Consider the following 15012-nt stretch of genomic DNA (forward strand, 5'->3'; position numbering starts at 1 on the left):
GGGGGGCCCCGGGACCTCTAGGAACTTGTCCATTTTACATAATTTCTCTGGAATGACCAAATTCTCACAATCATCCAGAGTAGATAACACCTCCTTAAGCAGAGCGCGGAGATGTTCCAATTTAAATTTAAATGTAATCACATCAGGTTCAGCTTGTTGAGAAATTTTCCCTGAATCTGAAATTTCTCCCTCAGACAAAACCTCCCTGGCCCCCTCAGACTGGTGTAGGGGCACTTCAGAACCAATATCATCAGCGTCCTCATGCTCTTCAGTATTTTCTAAAACAGAGCAGTCGCGCTTTCGCTGATAAGTGGGCATTTTGGCTAAAATGTTTTTGATAGAATTATCCATTACAGCCGTTAATTGTTGCATAGTAAGGAGTATTGGCACACTAGATGTACTAGGGGCCTCCTGTGTGGGCAAGACTGGTGTAGACGAAGGAGGGGATGATGCAGTACCATGCTTACTCCCCTCACTTGAGGAATCATCTTGGGCATCATTTTCTCTAAATTTTGTGTCACATAAATCACATCTATTTAAATGAGAAGGAACCTTGGCTTCCCCACATACAGAACACAGTCTATCTGGTAGTTCAGACATGTTAAACAGGCATAAACTTGATAACAAAGTACAAAAAACGTTTTAAAATAAAACCGTTACTGTCACTTTAAATTTTAAACTGAACACACTTTATTACTGCATATGTGAAAAAGTATGAAGGAATTGTTCAAAATTCACCAAAATTTCACCACAGTGTCTTAAAGCCTTAAAAGTATTGCACACCAAATTTGGAAGCTTTAACCCTTAAAATAACGGAACCGGAGCCGTTTTTATATTTAACCCCTTTACAGTCCCTGGTATCTGCTTTGCTGAGACCCAACCAAGCCCAAAGGGGAATACGATACCAAATGACGCCTTCAGAAAGTCTTTTCTATGTATCAGAGCTCCTCACACATGCATCTGCATGTCATGCCTCCCAAAAACAAGTGCGCAATAGAGGCGCGAAAATGAGACTCTGCCTATGATTAGGGAAAGCCCCTAGAGAATAAGGTGTCCAATACAGTGCCTGCCGGTTATTTTACATAGTTCCCAAGATTAAAATAATTCCTCAAGGCTATGGAGTATAAAATATGCTTATATATAAATCGTTTTAGCCCAGAAAATGTCTACAGTCTTAAAAGCCCTTGTGAAGCCCTTTTTTCTCTTTATGTAATAAAAATGGCTTACCGGATCCCATAGGGAAAATGACAGCTTCCAGCATTACATCGTCTTGTTAGAAATGTGTCATACCTCAAGCAGCAAAAGTCTGCTCCCTGTTTCCCCCAACTGAAGTTAATTCCTCTCAACAGTCCTGTGTGGAAACAGCCATCGATTTTAGTAACGGTTGCTAAAATCATTTTCCTCTTACAAACAGAAATCTTCATCTCTTTTCTGTTTCAGAGTAAATAGTACATACCAGCACTATTTTAAAATAACAAACTCTTGATTGAATAATAAAAACTACAGTTAAACACCAAAAAACTCTAAGCCATCTCCGTGGAGATGTTGCCTGTACAACGGCAAAGAGAATGACTGGGGAAGGCGGAGCCTAGGAGGGATCATGTGACCAGCTTTGCTGGGCTCTTTGCCATTTGCTGTTGGGGAGGAGAATATCCCACAAGTAAGGATGACGCCGTGGACCGGACACACCTATGTTGGAGAAATAAAAGAAGTATCCTTAATTCAATTGTCTCTATACACACATAAGTGCCTGCGTCCTGCCTGCAAATATCCTGACTAAAGGATATATTAGTCCCATAAAGCTGCAGCCAAATTATTTAATTCCTTAAGTGCCCATCTCCAACCCTAGAAGATAAAAGGCACTTACCTGCAGTCTGGCCGTCCGGCAGGAGGACAGCTTACAAGATATGAGAGGACACATTTCCTCGCAGAGACCTGTAGAAGGAGAAAGAACAGAGTCAACTACTCTGGCTTTTTATACTATGGGCAGCGCATATGTTAGGAAAACGCAGCAAGGCCCATCTTACAAGTTGCTAACTGCTTTAAAGCCACCACTGCCCTGCTGAAGAGACTGACGTGGAGTACGGCTAGACCCAACCCTTGAAAAAGGGGAAAAGATCAGAGTCAACTACTCTAACTTTCAAAATAACAAACTCTTTGATTGAAGTGAAATAATTCTTCAGACACCTAAACTGCACCGAAGGCAAAGAGAATGACTGGGGGTTCTGGGTAGGGGAGTGATACTTAACAGCTCTGCTGTGGTGCTCTTTGCCTCCTCCTGCTGGCCAGGAGTGATATTTCCAACAGTAATTAGATGAACCCATGGACTCACCATATCTTAGGAAGAAACCTACACGTTTTGATTCATGTGGAATAATAAAGAATAATAATTTTTGTTTTATTTTAGGGCCTGTTATTTTAATTTTTTTTTGGGGGGGTGTCTTAAGTGTAGGAGAAACTAAAGGTGTGGCAATGGGTAGAGGGAAGTTGGGGGTTGTGTAGGAATTGGCAGGAACTGGTAGATTACAGATGGAGGGAGATTACAGATGGAGGGACAAGTAGAGGGTATATAGGTGCTAGGGGCAGCATTTTGTGTTTTTAGTTGAAGTGGTTTGTATTGAGAGGTCCTTTGTTTTTTTGGGTGGAGGTCACAGTAGAGGATTAATGTGGTGAATGAGGAATGAAGTATAGGGCCCCAGGTAGAATAGATTTAACCCCTTAACGACCGAGGACGTGCAGGGTACGTCCTCAAAAAAAAGGCAGTTAACGCCTGAGGACGTACCCTGCACGTCCTCGGTGTGGAAAGCAGCTGGAAGCGATCCTGCTCGATTCCAGCTGCTTTCCGGTTATTGCAGTGATGCCTCGATATGGAGGCATCCTGCAATAACCTTTTTAAGCCATCCGGTGCAGAGAGAGCCACTCTGTGGCCCTCTCTGCACCGGAGATCGGTGGCTTACTGTGTTGGTGGGTGGGAGCCGGACCAGGAGATGGGTGGCGGCCATCGATGGCCCTCGTTATGTGGATGGGGGCGGGATCGTGGGCGCGGATGCCAGGGGGCGCGCACTGATGCGCGCACGTGCACGGGAGGGTTGGGGCGGGCGCGTGCACGGTGAGGGAGCGGGTGGGAACCGCTACACTACAGAAAAAAAGTGTAGGAAAATGAAACAAAATAGTAAAAAAAAAATAAACAAATGAGATAAAAAAAAACACATCAGTTAGGTGGTGGGGGTTGGTCTGTGGGGAGGGGGAAGCTACACTACAGAAAAAACGGGCAAAAATTAAAAAAAACATATTTTTTTGCAAACTGGGTACTGGCAAACAGCTGCCAGTAACCAAGATGGCCCCCAATAAGGCAGAGGGGAGGGTTAGAGAGCGGTTTTGGGGGGGATCCTACACAGTAGCATATGTAAATATGCTAAAAAAATATTTTTTATTTTTTTTTAAAAAAAAAACTTTTATTTTAGTACTGGCAGACTTTCTGCCAGTACTTAAGATGGCGGGGACAATTGTAGGGTGGGGGAGGGAAGGGAGCTGTTTGGGAGGGATCAGGGGGTGGGATGTGTCAGGTGGGAGGCTGATCTCTACACTAAAGCTAAAATTAACCCTGCAAGCTCCCTACAAACTCCCTAATTAACCCCTTCACTGCTAGCCATAATACACGTGTGAGGCGCAGCAGCATTTAGCTGCCTTCTAATTACCAGAAAGCAACGCCAAAGTCATATATGTCTGCTATTTCTGAACAAAGGGGATCCCAGAGAAGCATTTACAACCATTTGTGCCATAATTGGACAAGCTGTTTGTAAATGATTTCAGTGAGAAACCTAAAATTGTGAAAAATTTAACTTTTTTTTTTAATTTGATCGCATTTGGCGGTAAAATGGTGGCATGAAATATACCAAAATGGGCCTAGATCAATACTTTGGGTTGTCTACTACACTACACTAAAGCTAAAATTAACCATACAAGCTCCCTAATTAACCCCTGCACTGCTGGGCATAATACACGTGTGGTGCGCAGCAGCATTTAGCGGCCTTCTAATTACCAAAAAGCAATGCCAAAGCCATATATGGCTGCTATTTCTGAACAAAGGGGATCCCAGAGAAGCATTTACAACCATTTGTGCCATAATTGCACAAGCTGTTTGTAAATGATTTCAGTGAGAAACCTAAAATTGTGAAAAATTTAATTTTTTTTTAATTTGATCGCATTTGGTGGTGAAATGGTGGCATGAAATATACCAAAATGGGCCTAGATCAATACTTGGGGTCGTCTACTACACTACACTAAAGCTAAAATTAACCCTACAAGCTCCCTAACAGCTCCCTAATTAACCCCTTAAATGCTGGGCATAATACACGTGTGGTGCGCAGTGGCATTTAGCGGCCTTCTAATTACCAAAAAGCAACGCCAAAGCCATATATGTCTGCTATTTCTGAACAAAGGGGATCCCAGAGAAGAATTTACAACCATTTATGCCATAATTGCACAAGCTGTTTGTAAATAATTTCAGTGAGAAACCGAAAGTTTGTGAAATATTTTGTGAAAAAGTGAACGATTTTTTGTATTTGATCACATTTGGCGGTGAAATGGTGGTATGAAATATACCAAAATTGGCCTAGATCAATACTTTGGGATGTCTACTAAAAAAAATATATGCATGTCAAGGGATATTCAGGGATTCCTGAAAGATATTAGTGTTCTAATGTAACTAGCGCTAATTTTGAAAAAAAAAATGGTTTGGAAATAGCAAAGTGCTACTTGTATTTATGGCCCTATAACTTGCAAAAAAAGCAAAGAACATGTAAACATTGGGTATTTCTAAACTCAGGACAAAATTTAGAAACTATTTAGCATGGGTGTTTTTTGGTGGTTGTAGATATGTAACAGATTTTGGGGGTCAAAGTTAGAAAAAGTGTGTTTTTTTCCATTTTTCTTCATATTTTATAAAAAAAAATTATAGTAAATTATAAGATATGATGAAAATAATGGTATCTTTAGAAAGTCCATTTAATGGCGAGAAAAAAACGGTATATAATATGTGTGGATACAGTAAATGAGCAAGAGGAAAATTACAGCTAAACACAAACACCGCAAAAATGTAAAAAACAGAATTTATGCTTACCTGATAAATTACTTTCTCCAACGGTGTGTCCAGTCCACAGCGTCATCCTTACTTGTGGGAATATCTCTTCCCCAACAGGAAATGGCAAAGAGTCCCAGCAAAGCTGGCCATATAGTCCCTCCTAGGCTCCGCCCACCCCAGTCATTCGACCGACGGACAGGAGGAAAAATATAGGAGAAACCATATGGTACCGTGGTGACTGTAGTTAGAAAAAATAATTCATCAGACCTGATTAAAAAACCAGGGCGGGCCGTGGACCGGACACACCGTTGGAGAAAGTAATTTATCAGGTAAGCATAAATTCTGTTTTCTCCAACATTGGTGTGTCCGGTCCACGGCGTCATCCTTACTTGTGGGAACCAATACCAAAGCTTTAGGACACGGATGAAGGGAGGGAGCAAATCAGGTTACCTAAACGGAAGGCACCACGGCTTGCAAAACCTTTCTCCCAAAAATAGCCTCCGAAGAAGCAAAAGTATCAAATTTGTAAAATTTGGCAAAAGTGTGCAGTGAAGACCAAGTCGCTGCCTTACATATCTGGTCAACAGAAGCCTCGTTCTTGAAGGCCCATGTGGAAGCCACAGCCCTAGTGGAGTGAGCTGTGATTCTTTCAGGAGGCTGCCGTCCGGCAGTCTCATAAGCCAAATGGATGATGCTTTTAAGCCAAAAGGAAAGAGAGGTAGAAGTCGCTTTTTGACCTCTCCTTTTACCAGAATAGACAACAAACAAAGAAGATGTTTGTCTGAAATCTTTTGTAGCCTCTAAATAGAATTTTAGAGCACGGACTACGTCCAAATTGTGTAACAAACGTTCCTTCTTTGAAACTGGATTCGGACATAAAGAAGGTACAACTATCTCCTGGTTAATATTCTTGTTAGAAACAACCTTTGGAAGAAAACCAGGCTTAGTACGCAAAACCACCTTATCTGCATGGAACACCAGATAGGGCGGAGAACACTGCAGAGCAGATAACTCTGAAACTCTTCTAGCAGAAGAAATTGCAACCAAAAACAAAACTTTCCAAGATAGTAACTTAATATCTATGGAATGTAAAGGTTCAAACGGAACCCCTTGAAGAACTGAAAGAACTAGATTTAGACTCCAGGGAGGAGTCAAAGGTCTGTAAACAGGCTTGATCCTAACCAGAGCCTGAACAAATGCTTGAACATCTGGCACAGCTGCCAGTCTTTTGTGTAGTAAGACAGATAAAGCAGAGATCTGTCCCTTTAGAGAACTTGCAGATAATCCTTTCTCCAAACCTTCTTGTAGAAAGGAGAGAATCTTAGGGATTTTTATCTTATTCCATGGGAATCCTTTGGATTCACACCAACAGATATATCTTTTCCATATTTTATGGTAAATTTTTCTAGTTACCGGTTTTCTGGCCTGAACCAGAGTATCTATCACAGAATCTGAAAACCCACGCTTTGATAGAATCAAGCGTTCAATCTCCAAGCCGTCAGCTGGAGGGAGACCAGATTTGGATGTTCGAATGGACCCTGAACAAGAAGGTCCTGTCTCAAAGGTAGCTTCCATGGTGTAACCAATGACATATTCACCAGGTCTGCATACCAAGTCCTGCGTGGCCACGCAGGAGCTATCAAGATTACCGAGGCCCTCTCCTGTTTGATCCTGGCTACCAGCCTGGGAATGAGAGGAAACGGTGGAAATACATAAGCTAGGTTGAAGGTCCAAGGTGCTACTAGTGCATCTACTAGAGTCGCCTTGGGAACCCTGGATCTGGACTCGTAGCAAGGAACCTTGAAGTTCTGACGAGACGCCATCAGATCCATGTCTGGAATGCCCCATAATTGAGTTAGTTGGGCAAAGATCTCCGGGTGGAGTTCCCACTCCCCCGGATGGAATGTCTGACGACTCAGATAATCCGCTTCCCAGTTTTCCACACCTGGGATGTGGATCGCAGATAGGTGGCAGGAGTGATCCTCCGCCCATTGAATTATTTTGGTCACTTCTTTCATCGCCAGGGAACTCCTTGTTCCCCCCTGATGATTGATATACGCAACGGTCGTCATGTTGTCTGATTGGAATCTTATGAATCTGGCCTTTGCTAGCTGAGGCCAAGCCCCGAGAGCATTGAAGATCGCTCTTAGTTCCAGAATGTTTATCGGGAGAAGAGACTCTTCCCGAGACCATAGTCCCTGAGCTTTCAGGGATTCCCAGACCGCGCCCCAGCCCACTAGACTGGCGTCGGTCGTGACAATGACCCACTCTGGTCTGCGGAAGCTCATTCCCTGGGATAGATGGTCCAGGGTCAGCCACCAACGGAGTGAATCTCTGGTCTTCTGATCTACTTGAATCATTGGAGACAAGTCTGTATAGTCCCCATTCCACTGTTTGAACATGCACAGTTGTAATGGTCTTAGATGAATTCGTGCAAAAGGAACTATGTCCATTGCTGCAACCATCAACCCTACTACTTCCATGCACTGCGCTATGGAAGGACGTGGAACAGAATGAAGCACTTGACAAGAGCTTAGAAGTTTTGACTTTCTGACCTCTGTCAGAAAAATCCTCATTTCTAAGGAATCTATTATTGTTCCCAAGAAGGGAACTCTTGTTGACGGAGACAGAGAACTTTTTTCTATGTTCACCTTCCATCCGTGTGATCTGAGAAAGGCCAGAACGATGTCTGTATGAGCCTTTGCTTTTGACAGGGACGACGCTTGTATTAGAATGTCGTCCAAGTATGGTACTACTGCAATGCCCCTCGGTCTTAGAACCGCTAGAAGGGACCCTAGTACCTTTGTGAAAATCCTTGGAGCAGTGGCTAACCCGAATGGGAGGGCCACAAACTGGTAATGTTTGTCCAGAAAGGCGAACCTTAGGAACTGATGATGTTCTTTGTGGATAGGAATATGTAGGTACGCATCCTTTAGATCCACGGTAGTCATAAATTGACCTTCCTGGATAGTGGGTAGAATAGTTCGAATGGTTTCCATCTTGAACGATGGTACCCTGAGAAATTTGTTTAGGATCTTCAAATCCAAAATTGGTCTGAAAGTTCCCTCTTTTTTGGGAACTACGAACAGATTTGAATAAAATCCCATTCCTTGTTCCTTTATTGGAACTGGGTGTATCACTCCCATCTTTAACAGGTCTTCTACACAATGTAAGAACGCCTGTCTCTTTATTTGGTTTAAGGATAAGTGAGACATGTGGAACCTTCCCCTTGGGGGTAGTTCCCTGAATTCCAGAAGATAACCCTGAGAAACTATTTCTAGTGCCCAGGGATCCTGAACATCTCTTGCCCAAGCCTGAGCAAAGAGAGAGAGTCTGCCCCCTACTAGATCCGGTCCCGGATCGGGGGCTACTCCTTCATGCTGTTTTGTTAGCAGCAGCAGGCTTCTTGGCCTGCTTACCCTTGTTCCAGCCTTGCATAGGCTTCCAGGCTGGTTTGGGCTGTGAGGCATTACCCTCTTGCTTAGAGGATGCAGAATTAGAGGCCAGTCCGTTCCTGAAATTGCGAAAGGAACGAAAATTAGACTTATTCTTGGCCTTGAAAGGCCTATCTTGAGGAAGGGCGTGGCCCTTTCCCCCAGTGATGTCTGAGATAATCTCTTTCAATTCTGGTCCAAATAGAGTTTTACCTTTGAAAGGGATGATAAGCAATTTTGTCTTGGATGATACATCCGCTGACCAAGACTTTAGCCAAAGCGCTCTGCGCCACAATTGCAAACCCTGAATTTTTCGCCGCTAATCTAGCTAATTGCAAAGCGGCATCTAAAATAAAAGAGTTAGCCAACTTAAGTGCGTGAACTCTGTCCATAACCTCCTCATATGGAGTCTCTCTACTGAGCGACTTTTCTAGTTCCTCGAACCAGAACCACGCTGCTGTAGTGACAGGAACAATGCACGAAATGGGTTGTAGAAGGTAACCTTGCTGTACAAAAATCTTTTTAAGCAAACCTTCCAATTTTTTTATCCATAGGATCTTTGAAAGCACAACTATCCTCGATAGGAATAGTAGTGCGCTTGTTTAGAGTAGAAACTGCCCCCTCGACCTTAGGGACTGTCTGCCATAAGTCCTTTCTGGGGTCGACCATAGGAAATAATTTCTTAAATATAGGGGGGGGAACAAAAGGTATGCCGGGCTTCTCCCACTCCTTATTCACTATGTCCGCCACCCGCTTGGGTATAGGAAAAGCGTCGGGGTGCACCGGAACCTCTAGAAACTTGTCCATCTTGCATAATTTCTCTGGAATGACCAAGTTGTCACAATCATCCAGAGTAGATAACACCTCCTTAAGCAGTGCGCGGAGATGCTCTAATTTCAATTTAAATGTCACAACATCAGGTTCAGCTTGTTGAGAAATTTTTCCTGAATCTGAAATTTCCCCATCTGACAAAACCTCCCTCATGGCCACTTCAGATTGGTGTGAGGGAATGACAGAACAATTATCATCAGCGCCCTCCTGCTCTTCAGTGTTTAAAACAGAGCAATCGCGCTTTCTCTGATATGCAGGCATTTTGGATAAAATATTTGCTATGGAGTTATCCATTACAGCCGTCAATTGTTGCATGGTAATAAGCATTGGCGCGCTAGATGTACTAGGGGCCTCCTGCGTGGGCAAAACTGGTGTAGACACAGTAGGAGATGATGTAGTATCATGTCTACTCCCCTCATCTGAGGAATCATCTTGGGCAATTTCATTATCTGTGGCAGTACTGTCCTTACTTTGTTTGGACGCTATGGCACAATTATTACACAAATTTAAATGGGAAGACACATTGGCTTTCATACATATAGAACATAGCTTATTCGAAGGCACAGACATGTTAAACAGGCGTAAACTTGTCAATAAAGCACAAAAAACTTTTTAAAACAAAACCGTTACTGTCTCTTTAAATTTTAAACAGAAACACTTTATTACTGAATATGTGAAAAAGTATGAAGGAATTGTTCAAAAATTACCAAAATTTCACCACAGTGTCTTAAAGCATTAAGAGTATTGCACACCAATTTTCAGAGCTTTAACCCTTAAAATAACGGAACCGGAGCCGTTTACAAATTTAACCCCTATACAGTCCCAACTACAGCCTTTGCTGAGACCTAACCAAGCCCAGAGGGGAATACGATACCAAATGACGCCTTCTAGAAACTTTTCCAGCTACTTTCAGATCCTCACACATGCATCTGCATGTCTTGCTCTCAAAAACAACTGCGCAGTAATGGTGCAAAAATGAGGCTCAGCCTACAACTGGGAAGGCCCTCCCTGACTGGAAAAGGTGTCTAACATAGTGCCTGCCGTTAAAAAACGTTCCCCAAGTTTATAAATGTGAATTATCAGCATAAACATGTATAAAATGTCCAAATAAAGCAATCGATTTAGCCCATAAAAATGTCTACCAGTTTTATAGCCCATATTAAGCCCTTTATTCTGTTTGAGACTAAGAAAATGGCTTACCGGTCCCCATGAGGGGAAATGACAGCCTTCCAGCATTACACAGTCTTGTTAGAAATATGGCAAGTCATACCTTAAGCAGAAAAGTCTGCTAACTGTTTCCCCCAACTGAAGTTACTTCATCTCAACAGTCCTATGTGGAAACAGCAATCGATTTTAGTTACTGTCTGCTAAAATCATCTTCCTCTCACAAACAGAAATCTTCATCCTTTTCTGTTTTAGAGTAAATAGTACATACCAGCACTATTTTAAAATAACAAACACTTGATAGAAGAATAAAAAACTACATTTAAACACCAAAAACTCTTAACCATCTCCGTGGAGATGTTGCCTGTGCAACGGCAAAGAGAATGACTGGGGTGGGCGGAGCCTAGGAGGGACTATATGGCCAGCTTTGCCGGGACTCTTTGCCATTTCCTGTTGGGGAAGAGATATTCCCACAAGTAAGGATGACGCTGTGGACCGGACACACCAATGTTGGAGAAATAGCCTTGGTCCCAAACGGACAGAAAATGGAAAAGTGCTGTGGTCATTAAGGGGTTAATAGCAATAGTGGGTCCAAATGGTTAGCCCATAATTTTAGTTGGAGTCTAGAATGTGTAGTGTTAACAGGGGTAATGGGTCCAGATATTTAGACGTTAAAAATCATGGAGTCCAGGTGGTAGATCATGACAGTTAGGTTCAACAGGGGCTTCAAAAGGGACAGTCTACACTAAAAATTGTTATTGATTAAAAAGATAGATATAGGGGTCAATTTATCAACTGCTGGGCGGACATCGATATATGCCGACAGCGTAAAAATTTTTGTAAAATGATTGTGCAATGACGCCCCCTGCACATTCGCGTCCTATAGCAAGGGGTGTCATTCATCCCGATCGGATGATTGCAGTGGCGGACAATTTAAGGAGCAGCGTAAGTTTCAGGCAGATCTGAAACTTTGGGGGTAGAAAGCAGCATCCGCTGTTTGCTAAATCTACCCCAATGCCTTTACTACCCATGCCCCAGTTTTGCACAACCAACATTGATATATTAATATACTTTATAACATTTAAACCTCTAAATTGCTGCCTGTTTCTAAGCCACTATGGACAGTCTCTTATCACATGCTTTTTTTATTTGCTTTTTACAACAGGAAACGTAGTTCATGTGAGCCATATAGATAACATTGTGTTGAGTTATTTAAAGGGGCAGTCAATCAAAATTAAACTTGCATTATTCAGATAGAGCATGCCATTTTAAATAACTTTCCAATTTACTGCCATTAACTAAATGTGCACAGTCTTTTTATATTTAAACTTTTTGAGTAACCAGCTCCTAGTGAGCATGTGAAAGAATAAGTGTGTATGCATTTGTGAATGGCTGATGGCTGTCACATGGTACATGTATGCATTTGTGATTGGCTGATGGCAGTCACATGGTACAGGGGGAGTGGAAAAAGACATAACTTTTAAAATTGTCAGAAAAAAAATCTACTACTCATTTGAAGTTCAGACTAAGTGCTATTGCATTGTCTTGTTATCTTACATTTGTTGATTGTGCAAATCTACTGTGTTGACTGGTCCTTTAAGAGTTATCACACCACAGTACTAAATGCAAGTCAATAGATAATAAATAGTTATGTGATCAGGGGGCTGTCAGAAGATCTTTAGATACAAGGTAATCACAGAAGTAAAAAGTATATTAATATAACTGTGTTGGTTATGCAAAACTGGGGAATGGGTAATAAAGGGATTATCTATCTTTAAAAAAATAAAAAAATTATTGTAGACTGTCCCTTTAAGATTACTAGTGTTTAAGAGGGATTCTGCAGTAAGCCTACACCTTTGATGGGGGTTGTGATAATTTTTTATTATATTGGGGTATCAGAGAATCCCCCAATAAAAAGAACTCACTAGTAACTATATAATAGATATAACAGTGCTAATGTGGCAAATCCTTTAACACTTTTAAAAGCTACAAAGTTATAGAAAATTCACTTTGTTCCTAGTTTCAGAAGTCTCAATTAAAACTAGTGTGGTGGCAGCTTAATGATGGCTGTGATATAGAAGCATGATCGAGATGCAACATAATAATGTCTTTAGCGCCTCATACTGAAATTAATAGCACAAGCAATTTAGCAACACTGTTGATATCTGTTATATATACAGTGAGTTTGTAGATGCTCATTAACAATTTTCATAGTCAAATTTAAATGGGGGTCATCCATGGTTTGACCACTTGACAATGCATCAATCATAATGTCATTCACAGCGGTTTTGTGGCTGCAAACCATTAACCCTTTGCAGTGATCTTTTTCTTACCTTTCACTGACACAGTATCTAAGTCCTGTGTTGGTCCTCCTGTTCTGCCTGACAGCTTTCTTTTTAGGCAGGTGGTATTCAGGTTTCCTGTTTCAATGTCCTGCAGCCAATGGTCACTACAGGAAAAAAAATATAAGATTCCCAGATCAGTTGAAGAAATTTAGGTTTTATTCTGACTTCCACCCACACATCGTTCCTCCTGCAGTGCGCCGCCCACTACATAAAACAATGAATGTAGTGTATCACACACGTTGGCCTTGCCACTCTGCTTAAAAGATTATTTTGTATGGTTTTCCTTTGTTCTCTTTTTCTTTTATCTGGTCTATAGATATTAAAACTGCTTTTCTCCACCACAAGCAATTCTCTTCCAACTTTCCATGGTCATGGAATTTTTTTAATTTTTTTATTATTAACCTCAGCTAGATCATATTTTTTCATTAAACTATTTACGTTCTCTGGCATGCTTTTCAAGTTAAATAATATTCAAATATGGCCTTTTCTATTGCTGGCAGCGATTTTATTTTGATATATCACTGACCTTTTATCTTTTTTTAATCACGCATTAATGTGGATAGACTACGTTCTGTTTGTGCAAGATAGACTAGTTTTAGAGCAAAGGTGGCAAACCTGTGGCATGCAAAACTACTCTGTGACCAAGTGGCTTCTCTGTGACCACGTGGCATGAAGTGGAACTCTGGGGCGACTGCCATACTGCCCACAGCCCATTTGTCAGTGATCTCTCCACACTTTCTCATTATGCTGTGACCAATAACTAAAGGCAATTTTCTATATGAATTTAAAGTTTGTCCTTCAAGCTGACTTCTTAATGTAATAAACCACCAAAATATTCACTGCACTACAAGGAAACCAGTAAAGAATAAAATGAATATCTAAGCAATTATCTAACGAATATTTAATAAAAGGTACATCAATGTTAAAAACACTGTTTTGCAAGTGTGGGAACCAGTAAACATAAAAGAAAAATAAATAAATGTATGCTTACCTGATAAATTTCTTTCTTTCCGGATATGGAGAGTCCACTACGTCATTGAATTACTAGTGGGAATATCACTCCTGGCCAGGAGGAGACAAAGAGCACCACAGCAAAGCTGTTAAGTGTCACTCCCCTACCCATAATCCCCAGTCATTCGACCAAAGGGAAAAGGAAAAGGAATAACCCAAAGGTGTAGAGGTGCCTGAGGTTTAGTAAAACAAATAGGTAGAATTTTAGAGCACGCACAACATCCAAATTGTGCAACAGACGTTCTTAATGAGAAAAAGGATTGGGACAGAGAGAAGGAACAACAATTTCCTGATTAATATTTCTATCCAAAACCACTTTAGGAAGAAACCCCAATTTAGTAAGAAAAAACGCCTTATCCGCATGAAAGATAAGGTAAGGCGAATCACATTGCAAAGCCGAGAGTTCCGAAACTCTCGGAGCAGAAGAGATAGCAAAAGGAAACAAAACCTTCCAAGATAGCAACTTAATATCTATGAAATGCATTGGCTCAAACGGAGCCTGCTGCAAAACTTTAAGAACAAGATTAAGGCTCCAAGGAGGAGCAACAGGTTTAAACACAGGCCTGATTCTGACCAGGGCCTGACAAACAGATTGAACATCTGGCACATCTGCCAGACGCTTGTGTAACAAAATAGATAATGCAGAAATCTGACCTTTCAAAGAACTGACTGACAACCCATTCTCCAGACCTTCCTGGAGAAAATACAAAATTCTAGGAATCCTAAACCATACTACAAGAGTAGCCCTTAGATTCACACCAAGGTATTTACGCCATACATTATGGTAAATTTTTCGAGTAACAGGCTTGCAAACCTGGATCATGGTCTCAATGACCGACAGAACTAAGCGTTTTATCTCCAAGCAATCAGCTTCAGAGAAACGAGATTTGGATGGAGGAATGGACCCTGAGTTAGAATGTCCTTCCTCAGAGGCAACCTTCAAGGCGGCCGAGATGACATCTTCACTAGGTTTGCATACCAGATCCTGCAAGGCCATGCAGGAGCTATTAGAATTACTGATGCTCTCTCTTGTTTGATACGAGCAATAACTTGTGGAAGGAGCGCAAACGGAGGAAACAGGTATGCTAGACCGAAATCCCAAGGAACCGTCAAGAGCATCTATCAGAGCGGCCTGAGGATCTCT

At 41.6% G+C, this 15012-nt stretch overlaps 1 protein-coding gene across 3 annotated transcripts in view; it reads right to left on the bottom strand.

The window, feature by feature from the left end:
* SEMA4A (semaphorin 4A) overlaps positions 1-15012 on the bottom strand; it is a 339742-nt gene that overhangs the window by 29887 nt on the left and 294843 nt on the right. For all 3 annotated transcript variants that reach the window (XM_053704470.1, XM_053704471.1, XM_053704469.1), the window contains exon 14: positions 12846-12961. In XM_053704470.1, the coding sequence (XP_053560445.1) occupies positions 12846-12961 (116 nt within the window). The remainder of the gene's footprint in view (positions 1-12845; positions 12962-15012) is intronic.

The sequence above is a fragment of the Bombina bombina genome, chromosome 1, assembly GCF_027579735.1.
Source record: "Bombina bombina isolate aBomBom1 chromosome 1, aBomBom1.pri, whole genome shotgun sequence".
In the NCBI taxonomy this organism is placed as follows: domain Eukaryota; kingdom Metazoa; phylum Chordata; class Amphibia; order Anura; family Bombinatoridae; genus Bombina; species Bombina bombina.